Raw genomic sequence first — 12,082 nt, 5'->3', positions numbered from 1 at the left:
TAGTGCCATGTTAGAGAACCTTGGAGCCTGCTTTCTGCCATTGTGCTACTCTTAAAATCTCTGTTTTTAAAATGACTTCAACACCTGCCCTAGTCAAAAAGCACCTCCCCTTTAAGCAGTGCAGGCTGGCTTAAGTAATGCTGCTAGCTTGAACTCATGCTAGCCTCTCACAACTTTGCATCTCCGTTCAGATGAGCCGGTTAACAGTACACTTAGCATTGGTTATACACTGCAATCATGTTAATGGGCAGACAGCACAAAGTTTGCATGCTGCCTGGATTGGAAGCATCGGGCACAGATTAATCACATAATAGAATTCCCGCTCATTTTTGAGCCTTATCGAATTGCTTAGCCTAGAAATTTAAATTAATTTCCTGATACATAATGAAATGTAACATTTCGGAAATGTTTTATTGCTGTTAGTTCTTAACTTAATGTTCTGAGAATTTTGAAGACGGTGAAATAAAATCACCTCTGGAATGAGGTAAGAGGTGCTTAACACGACCCAATAGTGATCATCAAATGACCACTTTCTTTCAATATTTATCTTGAAAGAAAAGTACATAATAAATGCAGTATATAGTCCAAGACCGTGTAATAACAGCTGAAAAAAAATGATTAAACTTCCACTCATGTTGATTATATATCAATCATTTAATTGCTTTTGTTCACCAATCTAGATGTTAAATGATTATTCTGACAGGAAAGCTAAGAACGTTTGTCATTATTGTAGTCTTTGGGTACTACCTATATTTTGCAAACCAATATTTGAACACTTCAACTGCCATGTTGAGGTGAGCAGAGACCTACAATTACTTTTCCAATGAAAAAGAAGATATTTCTCATCGGAATTAGTGACAATAAATTGATGGAGCAGACAGTCTCTACTTTTTCCCCATGGTCTGCAATGCCAGTTGTGGTATATGATTTAATCTGCAAGTGAATCTGACTGAACAATCGAAAGCAAAGACGGTACAGGTGACTATCCTGGTCAGTCTCCCTTATGTAACATAAACCATTTTTTATGGCTGATCATGATAGGCCCTTCTTGCCTTCTAAAATTTAAAGATTTTGTATGCTCTATAGAAATGATGAGATAGGAATTAAGTTGTTTTCTTTGTAGGTTCATAAACTCATTGATGCTAAACCAGTGAAGGAATTATTGCATCAGAAGTGGATTTCATTTGCATACAAGTATTTTCTAATGTGGATGTTTTCCTATAGTATGTACATCACAATATTCACCATCTCAAGCTTGTACCGACCCTTGAAACCAGTTCCACCTGGCCAATTTGGTGACTACATTGTTAAAACACAAAAGACTCTAGCAGTAAGTATCATACAGCACTAAAATGTTGAATATCATATTTGTCATGAAAGTATTTTAAAGTTTGTGAATTGGTGGCCTCCTTATGAAATAGTGTAACAAGCCACTGTTACCCTATAATGAAGACTTAAATGGATACTGAAATGCCTGCCAAACTGTTGAAGAGTTCAAATCAGACACCCTGTCCCAGCTAGAAACGTTCACATTTTGCTCAATCCCTAATGTACTTTACAAGAAAGGATAAGGAGCACTATCTCATAAAGACTTTAATTCCAAGTAGATCAATTGGACTTGATAATAGATGTTAGGAGTTGTAGACAGAAGCAGTTGATTAGAAAAGTAGATTGCTGGAATACAATGTTCAATTATCACAGCTATGATCATTTACAATGTTTCATAAGATACTGTGAGTCACAGTTGTTAGAAGCATTTCATTATGAATTGATGATAGGGTGCTGGTGCCAATAAATAGATATGACCCAAATTCAGACTAACTGATCACCCTGGTAATTTAAAAATAAAAAAGGTGAATGTAAAAGCTTGCATGTGCATGAGAGATTTATTGTAAATATTATGACAGTTAAGTTCATCAACTAGTTTTCTTTTTCATTGGCTAAGTATCTATTCTTTTTCATTAGTCAAACCTCTCTTTTTAACCTTCCTATTTGGTTATTCTGCTTTCACATCGTATAGAACAGTACAAATCAAATATTGCACAATATATAGATTATTTGGACATAAATGTAAAGAGATGAATATCATTATCTACTGATAATAGCAAACTGCCAGAAGTAATATAAGCGTCTACAAACATAAATAGGCTAGGAGAAATGGCTGACAAGAGGCAGATGCAGCTTAAAGCAGAATGGAAATATACCTTAAATTTTTCAATGCAGTGGAGGAGACGAAGATATCTAACATGTGAACATATGAATTAGGAGCAGGAGGAGGCCCCTCGATCCTGCACCGTCATTCAATAAGATCATGGCTGATCTGAATGTTACCCCAACCCCACATTCCTGCCTACCCCCGATAACCTTTAACCTCCTTGTTAAGCAAGAATCTATCTAGCCCTGCCTTAAAAATATTCAAAGACTTTACTTCCACCGCCTTTTGAGGAAGAGAGTTCCAAAGACTCACAACCCTCTAAAAGAAAAAAATTCTCCTCGTCTCTGTCTTAAATGAGTGACCCCTTATTTTTAAATAGTGACTCCTAGCTCTAGATTCTCCAAGAGGAAACATCCTCTCCGCATCCACCCTGTCAAGACCCCTCAGGATCTTAATGTTTCAATTGAGTCATCTCTTACTCTTCTAAATTCCAGTGGATACAAGCCTAACCTGCCCAGCCTTTCCTCATAAGGTAACCTACCCATTCCAGGTATTAGTCTGGTAAACCTTCTCTGAACTGCTTCTAATGCATTTACATCTTTCTTTAAATAAGGAGACCAGTACTGTATACAATACTCCAGCTGTGGTCTCACCAATGCCCTGTACAACTGAAGCATAACCTCCCTACTTTTGTAATCAATTCCCCTCACACTAAATGACAACATTCAATTTGCTTTCTTAATTACCTGCTGGACCGGCATACTAACCTTTTGTGATTCATGCATGCATTCATAGCATGCAAATATATAAATCCTCAAATTTGAATGAAAAGATTAAAATCTATGAAGGAAAATTGAATTTTGAGCTTTATACTAAGCAATGAGACTCTGGTTAGGCCACCTTTCAAATAATATATGCAATTTCAGGACTCTCATTATAAGAGGGATATAATCTCCCTCACAAGTAATTATTGACGTTAAGTCAATTACTACATTCAAATGTTTGCATGATTACTTAAAGAGGTCATGTGATGAAAGCAGGAAATGGGAGGGGACAGACCTAATGCTGCAAGGGCAAGAAGGGCCAAATGACCTCCTGCTGTGCTCAGCTTTCTCCGGGACAAGTTAAACAGTGTTACATAAACATGAAACAGGTAATTAAAGATTTTGCCAACTAAATTGTCTGTATCTCCAAATGACTTATACAATACTCTTAATAAGTATCAATTTATGGCACATAACTGAGTTAGCATCCCTAATGGGCATTGCTACTCAGCGTTCTTACAGTGCTTGTCTGTCTGTGACCCCTAAATTCACATTGTACTCAGTACAATTCATGTTCAGCACATGTTCTTTTATGCTTGCTTTTCATGCTAGAAAATTATTTGCATGAACCATAATGATTTAATTAACAAAGTAAACATTTTAGGAATCCTATCAAACAAAGGAAGACTACTTGAGACTCCTGGGTGAGCTAATAACTATCGTTGGAGCACTGGTAATACTCATCAGTGAGGTAAGCTGAGAAGCAGTTACTGAATTCTTTATTTTAAACCTAAAGTAGGAACTTGCCCATTCCCTCCAGTACTAGCTACAAAAATATGTATGCCATAATGTAAATATTACCTTTGTTTCAGGTCCTGTATTTATACAAGATTGGTCCAAAAAATTACTTTGGGAATACATCAATTGGAGGACCTTTTCCATTATTACTGTAAGAATATAATCATTTTTTTCACCCTTCTTGTTTGTGGGAAACTATTAGACTGTATGCCAAAAATTAAGAATTGCTGATGTTCTGACTTCCCACTACCCAGGCTGCATGCCTAGAACAGGTGTTAGCACCTCAAGTATGCAAATCAGGGGCTTAATGCCTATTTTAGGTCATCGATATGGAATTTGGCAAAATCTAGGCTCTGCTCAGTTGTTCCAGGTCTACTTCTGCGTAACCAGTAATCCTTAAAGAGAATTGACTGAAGAACAGATGAAGTTTTCATTTTGAAACTTAACTTAATTTGGTATCAGGAGGAGCAGATGTGCTTCAACTGGTTGCTCCACAAGAAGTCTATGGGCTGTTGATAGTTCTTCCCATTTGCCTTCTCTCCCCTCCTTGCTGTAAGCTGGATCACTGTTGGAGTAAAGTGATTTTGGAAAAGCCCCAATCAGTTAGCTGCAACAGGATGCACGATTGGTGTCTGCAGCTTATGTAGTTGAGACCCAAGGCCTAATTTTCTGTGAGCCTCAGCTCTTTATCATCAGACATGTTGTCAGCCAATTTCTCAGCCAGAAAGTAAGAGTGTTTTCAGGCTGGGGTGATCTGTTGAGTAATGTCTGACAAAGCCCACAATTTAGATCTCTGTTGAGAGAGTAATAGAGGATTCACCATTGCCAAATCTAGACAACAGCAGGTGGGTGCGGGGTTGTTGTCAATTAAAACAGCTAATAAAGTGCTGGAATATATAATCAGCACATTGAAATATAATTCTTCTGGTGCTATGCTGTGGCTGAACAATGCACTGATCAGTTCATTTTGAGCTGTCTGGAGTTCTGGCTGCTGTGCTGTGAATAGTTTGGAAATGGTGCAGAGAAAAGTGATGAGTGATTCTAAGTGTAGTAAGTTGAGCTATGAGGAAAGGATAAAAAAGATCAATCTCCATAGCTTAAAAAAGGTTATGAATGGAAGTTTCCAGAGTTATACATACAATAAACTATATATTAATTGGCAAGTTCAGTGTGGATTGCTACTTTAAAATAAGGTAGGATGGTAAGCTCAGAGGCCATGAGTACAAACTGGTGAAAAGTAAATCTCTTTTAAGAACATCTTTGTTCAAAGAATAGTAAATGTTCAGAATAATCAGATAGGCAGCATAGTGTGCCCACAGATTTCAGGGGCATTGACATTCAAAGGCTGAAGAATCAAGCTTTCTGGGCCAAATGACCTCTTCTCATCCTTGACTTTCATGATAGAACCATAGGAAAGTTAGTGTAAAAAGAGGCCATTCAGCCCATCATGTCTATGCCGGCCAAAAAGGGAAAAAAGAAACTAGCCGCTCATTTTAATCCCAAACCTTCCTATGAATTCTAAAGTGTAGCATCTATTTACCCTTACCTTTAAATATTTTGGTTCATAACTTATTTGAATCCCTCAAAGTGATGATGTCAGTGCTGGAAATTTGGATCTGTTTATACTTCCAGCCCCAATAGCAACAATTATGCTCCCTTTATTCTGTCCCAACAAAATCCCTGAATTCTAACTTTGAGAGGGCAATCACTACTTACGCCAGTAGTATATTTCTAGTTTGGACATTTACCGTTCTGATTTGAGATATATTTCCAACATCATAGAAGGAACAAAGAAAGAATGTATATTTTAATAGCCGGTTCACAACCATCCCAAAGCAATTTACAGCCAGTGAAGTAATTTGAAAGACAGGCAGTATTGTAAGGTAGGAAAATATAATGCCAATTATTTTAAAATTATTTGTAATTTTGTGCAATGCACGCACTTCAAATTGAAACTAAATAGCGATTGTCTATAATTCAACTGTCACAGCTGGTGGCTCAAAACCCAGGACCAACAGAGACAAGTAAATAGCATGTTAACCTACTATGTCACTCAATCCTTCCATTCCATTTAGCTTTAATTAATTTGAAGACAATGAAAACTGACATGCAGATAGATTAAAATAATTTTGTTGATGAATAAATAACTATGCGAACTTCATTTGAATATCCGACAGATAGTCACCTATTGCACACAATATTATTTTATTATGCAGTAAAAAGAAAGATCTTGCATTTATATAGCGCCTTTCACAGCTACAACAAATCTCAAAGTGCTTCATAGTTGATTAATTACTTTAGAGGTGTAGGGCTGGATTTAATTCAGCCCTTCATGGTGGAAAACATGGCAACTGGTCCCAGTTAATTGTGAGAGAGGCTGCATGTCAGTCTCCTAGCAGCGGGAAAACCTACTGCAATTAAGTGGGAGAAGGGAACAGGCCCATGGGAGGATCTCACCTGCTCAGAGCGGGTTGTCAATTAGGCTTGTTACTGAGCCAATTGACACCAATTACCCTGAGCCCACCAGAATTTAATGGTGGCTCAGTGATTACATGTAAGTGGCAGGGCTTTCCTGTGCCTTCAGAAGTTTGCCAGGCAAACAAATTTTCCTGCGGCCTTCTGGGGGCAGGTGTCCCTCTTTCAATAGGCACTTAGTGCCCGATCAAGGCATCCGGCATTGAACAGGAGGAGTGGATGCTGAAAACCCTTATCCCCACCCTTACCCCCGATTCCCTGCCCCCTCTCCCATGACCCCCATCCTCACTCAGCTGTAGCCTGGGACCCTCAGCAATCCTAGGCCTCTATCTGGGTGCATTACTGACAACAGCCACAACTCGCAGTAGCGCTGTCTATAACGGAGAGCAGCCGGCCTCTAATTGGCCAGCAGCTCTTGGTGGTGGGATTTCCACCCCCTGGATCCTGAATCCCAAGGAAGGCCTGGCACTGACCAGCACTTAATCCGGTCAGGTCTCCCCACTGTAGTGCATAAATGTTATATTGACTGGAAGTTAGGCAGTAAGACTATTTGTATATTATGTAAAATTACTGTACATTGATATAAAATAGTTAAATTACTTATCCAGGTTTGACTTTTTGAGAAATAATGATGCATTTTCCTGTTGTTCCAGGGTCTGTTACTCCCTTTTGATTGCTGTGGCAGTTATTATGAGAATCCAAGCTGATGCTGGAGAAGCAGTTCCAATCTCCTTTGCTTTGATCATCGGGTGGTGCAACACCATCTATTTTGCCAGAGGTTTTAAAACATTTGGAAAATTTTCTATTATAATACAAAAGGTAGGAAAATAGGCTGATGTCATTTAGTAAAGACTGACAGGACCTATAAGATCATGGGCCAGAATTTGCTGTCAAAAGAATGGTGAGATTAATGGCCCTTATTATTTATATGCAAATGGTACAGCGACTTCAGATGAGGGAAGAGCTGGTGGTAGAGTAATGCCTCTTTTTATCACAATGGTAAAATTATGCCCACAAATGTTGTGAGGAAGGGTTTTTGAATTGGCGCAAATTCGAGCAAAGATCAGTCTGCTAGGAAGTATCAAAAAACTACGATTAACATATTTATTCTTGCAACAAATCTGTTTCTGAGAATATATAGTAAAATATAAGAGTTCCATTCTGGACATTGCAATGATGCACTTTACTTTTTGTAAATTCATTTAACTAACACATTATTTGTTAATGAGTTTAGATAAATATGAATTTTGTTGGGGGTTTGCTGAATTCATTTAATGCGTCAGTTTACACATTTGCCCTTTATTTTTACGTTCTTTATCAGCCTTCTTGTATACTGAGAGAAACACAGTAAAATAATTCATATGAAATTGTACAGTTGTACCTGAGCATCACATTTGTGTACTTTTATTTTCTTACAGCTAATATTTGGAGATTTTATGCATTGGTGCTGTCTGGTATTTATCTGTATCATTGGATTTACCTTTGGTATGTAATTATTCTGAGTAAATAGTCAATTTTAACTCTTTTCTAATTAAAATAGAGTGGCAACTTGGAAAAGTTTAATGTCTTGGTCTGGTTTTATAAGTTAAACTGTTGCTGGAGGTGAAGAAGAACTTCAGAATATAACAGTGTGCACTCCTCCATATATCAATCTTCTGGTTTTTTAAAAGATTGTTTTTAAAAGTAATTTTAGTTGCAGGACTTGATGTGCAGAATCTGTGTGTGCCCATTGTCCTGGTGTAACAGCCAGAATGTCAGATGAGAGAAACACTTGCTGCACAGTATTATATAGGGGTCATATATTCAGTTTCAATAACGGAACGTACTCCGGTGTTTAATTTTATGTTCCCACTGAATGTTTTCTAGAATCTTGTCAAATTATTAAAATATATATGACTTGCTGTTAGTATTAACATCAGTACTTTTGACTTTAGGTACAAATATAACTATGATTTGCTCAGAAATACTATCCTTACAATTTCTGACCTTTTTTGTGGTGTAAGGATTAGTAACCATTTTTTTTTGTCCCAGCCTTGTTTCTAATGTAATGTATAGCATGGAAGTGCCAAAAGTTTGAATTTATTTTAATCATTTTAATTGATGTGATCCTGGGTAGATCTTAATGCCAATTGATAAATTATTCCAAAGAATAAATAAAATAACATTTGGGATAATGCAGTGTTAGTGGAAGTGTTAATTGATAAGCTCTATATTTTCTCAAATGACTTTGTGTTTTATTTCTTTCCTGCAGCATTTTACCTTATGTTTCAGACTTTAGATTTGGCAGATTATCCGTACTTTAGAGATTTTTCAATGACATTGCGCACCACATTTGAGCTGATGATGGGATTGATGGATATTCCTCTTCCTTATAAGAAGATTACTCCTAACAATATATATATTGCCTATGTCATGTATATGCTTTTTGTATATCTCCTGCTGTTAAATCTGCTGATTGCGATGATGGATGATACATACTGGAGAATTGCACCAGAAACAGAGGAGCTATGGAAAGTGCAGGTAAAGCATGCTTTCTTTTAATATAGTTTCTTAGTCACAGCAGATTAAATAAAGGAGATGGCAAGCAGATAATGTGATCAGAAGGGAGGTAAATAATCCATACTGAGACCTAGCACCACTTGTCTTTTTGGAATAAGCTGCCTTTGCATTTGATACTACCCTGTTGAAGCTATATTCTATATTATGATGAATCAATTTACTTAAAGGCTAATTAATCATTGCAGTAACTTGCAGCATTAAATCAGAATTGTTTTAACTTGTAGGAGAATGTCTAGTTTGTAATCACAGTAGCTCGTATTTTCAACAAGATTAATCAGAAGATTTTTTCCCCAATCTCTGTTCCTGTGTGTGTGTGTGCGTGCGTATGTGCGTGTGTATCATGTGGACAATCAAGGCTTTTATGTATATTGTCCAACTTCTTTCATGTTCGTTACTAATCATTTTTCGTTTCAAGATTGCAGCAACCATACTGCTTCTAGAGCAACGAATACCAGCATTTCTGAAGATCCGCTCTGGTGTTCCAGGGAGGTCACTGGGCTTTGATGATGACAAGTGGTACATTGGGTATTTAGAAAATTACATTCCAAAATTTTTCTTATTCATAACCACAGAATCATAAATGTATTTCCTTTACCTAAACTGCATTTTAAATTTAGGGTTGAAGAGATTCTTCCAGAGACAGAAGGAGGAGCCGGAATGAGCACACAGAGATATTCACAAAATATAAGATGGGATGTGGTTAGAAGAAATCTTGGAAAAATCATAAACATGAAAGATTCTTCTGAATCTACCATTTTGTAGGAAACAACAATAGTGAATCAGTCATCTTTTTCTTAAATGAACTATATTTAATTAAAATCACTAAATCTTTGGTGTTAGTCATTTCCAATAAATATAAAAGTTGAAAGAAATCAAAACTAATCATTTCTCCTAAAAATATTGTGTAGCTCCTTAATCATGAATAACCTTTGTGGGGTTATGTTTTTAAATTTTCTGGCTCAGAGGGTAAGGTCCATGTTGCTGATGATATCAATTTCCTGCAACCCTTCATTTTGGGATTTTTGGTTCAAAATACTGGGTGCAGTTGAACCTCAAAACCGGAAGTGGCAATTTACTTTTGTTTTGCCATGAACTCATTTTACGCAGGGAGAATGGTATGAAGATATGGACAAATGAAACATTCGGTATCAGTAATCTACGCAGAAAAGGACAGATACTGTTTGGAAATATATGATAAATAGCCTTTTTTTAATTAATTCATGGAATGGGGGTGTCGCTGTCTAAGCCAGCATTTATTGCACATCCCTAAATTGCCCTTGAGAACTGAGTGGCTTACTAGGCCATTTCAGAGAGCATTTAAGAGTCAACCACATTGCTGTGGGCCTGGAGTCATATGTAGGACAGACTAGGTAAGATCGGCAGATTTCCTTCCATAAAGGACATTAGCGAACCAGATGGGTTTCATGTAATGTTAAATAGTCTCTTTTTATTGGAAAACCTAGGTCAAGAAGAACAAACGAGATGAGTTAAACTAGGAAATAGTGACTTAAAGTCTGACATTTATAGGAAGATGGAAAAAGTGAAAGACGTAATGAAGTTATGAGAATGAAAGATTGAGTTAGAATATTTGGATTTCAACACAGTATAGCTGTGAGTAATGGGAAGAACTCATGGACTTTAGAAGAAACAAGAGAGGAAAGCTTCAAGAATCACTGACCATAATAGGACAGGATTAAGGATGACTGGATTATCAGAAGTTCCTCACCTCCACTGGTGTGCTCACTGGTCACTGAAAAACCTTCTGCCTACCACACAATTGAGCAACGTCGTTTATGAATTTCAGTGCTGGTGCATTTTTTGGATGCCCCCTCTGATCTGTGGACTCTTGGTTTGGTTCTTGGTTATTGGTATGTGGGACCTATCTTTCCTTAGACAGACTGTAGTCATACTTTGGTACTTGCTTAACACTTGTTTATCACTATTACATCTAAATAGGTTACAGAGTAGACATGTTGATCCTGAGCATATTGTAAAATACTGCAGATGCTGGAAATCTGAAACATAAACAGAAAATGCTGGAAAAACTCTGCAAGTCTGACAGTATCTGTGGAGAGAGAAACAGAGCTAACGTTTCAAGTCCGTATGACCCTTCTTCAGAGTTTGATCCTGAGCATGGTGTGCTTCAACCTCTCTTTCTCTTGAGAGTCTAACACATAACTGACTGATGTCAGTGATAGATCATCATCTACATCATTCATTAGCATATCCATTCTGTTAACCCATACACTACAGCTCCCCAAGTATGCTATCTACTTTTTAACAAACTTTTGAAACTATATCTTTAACTATTTACATTGAATTTTTATAATTCTCTCTTTACAAACTACAGTTTTACAAGTATAGATCCTACCAAACTCCAACTCCTGCTTTTCCCCCCTCCCCAATTCATAGTCTTGAGGGATTGAGTCTCCCACAGTGTTCTCGGCTCTTAGGGAAAACGTCTTGGAGACATGAGGGCTTTCTTCTTTGCCTAGGAGGACATCATCATCAGCAGAATGGGATTTTGCAGCATTGCTGGTGAGCAGAGTATAGATTTCAGGACTATTGAACTGCAAGGACAATGAGTCTTTTTCAACGAAAGGCTGATCCAAGAGAGAAGACTGAAGGGCATCAACCTTTGGACTCTCTGGTACTAGAAGAGATAAAATTAGGACTCTCTGAGGAACGTGTTGCTCCCTCGGAGCACACAGGGAAAGACTTTTTGAAGACAAATGATCGTCAACTCCAATGAAGACTCTCATAGCTGTATCATTCATTGCTGCATCGAAGATGGAAGAGGCATTGAAGATCTGAGATTCTGATGAACCTGAACGACTAAAGAGAAAATGACAGAATTCCAGTAAGCCTTTCAGGAAAAGAATAAATTATTTTCTGAAGTATTTCGGAAGGAACGTCTACTTTCTGTAGACAGTGGTAGGAGAGCCACACTTCCCTCTGTGTGACGCTGCTCCGCCATGGGCAATGGGAAGAATTGCTGAGGATATGGAGACAAGGCAACACTATCATCTGCAATGCGACAAATTTCAATGACAAAATTAAGACAAGTTGCCTGTAGATGAATAACTCATAGACTTGTTTGCTGTACAGGATTGTAAAGCTTTAGAAGCTCTGAAGATTCTGCTGCAGCTTCTGTGCTGACCTAGAGCTCTAGGGGGTAGAAGATTTTCAGCTGGGACTGAAGTATGGGCTTCAATTGACTTTTATCCCTGGAAATAGGTGCTGCTATCTCTTTGGCAGTCTGATCCTCTATGGACTCTAACATGGAATCAAGCAAGTCATTCTCTCTGGAAGCCTCTTCATGGACAAGCAG

The 12,082-nt window shown here is 37.6% G+C and overlaps 1 protein-coding gene across 1 annotated transcript in view; it reads left to right on the top strand.

Moving 5' to 3' along the window:
* The window catches only part of LOC144694188 (transient receptor potential cation channel subfamily V member 6-like), a 50,432-nt gene extending 38,577 nt beyond the window's left edge, over nt 1-11,855 (top strand). Inside the window, exons 10-17 of the mRNA XM_078564544.1 lie at nt 1,124-1,330; nt 3,584-3,670; nt 3,792-3,868; nt 6,846-7,011; nt 7,611-7,677; nt 8,444-8,712; nt 9,167-9,276; nt 9,369-11,855. Of these exons, the coding sequence (XP_078420670.1) occupies nt 1,124-1,330; nt 3,584-3,670; nt 3,792-3,868; nt 6,846-7,011; nt 7,611-7,677; nt 8,444-8,712; nt 9,167-9,276; nt 9,369-9,513 (1,128 nt within the window). The 3' untranslated portion in view covers nt 9,514-11,855. The remainder of the gene's footprint in view (nt 1-1,123; nt 1,331-3,583; nt 3,671-3,791; nt 3,869-6,845; nt 7,012-7,610; nt 7,678-8,443; nt 8,713-9,166; nt 9,277-9,368) is intronic.
* Nucleotides 11,856-12,082: the final 227 nt, after the last annotated feature.

The sequence above is a fragment of the Cetorhinus maximus genome, chromosome 19, assembly GCF_964194155.1.
Source record: "Cetorhinus maximus chromosome 19, sCetMax3.hap1.1, whole genome shotgun sequence".
Classification (NCBI taxonomy): domain Eukaryota; kingdom Metazoa; phylum Chordata; class Chondrichthyes; order Lamniformes; family Cetorhinidae; genus Cetorhinus; species Cetorhinus maximus.
This window is presented reverse-complemented; position numbering and strand designations above follow the sequence as displayed.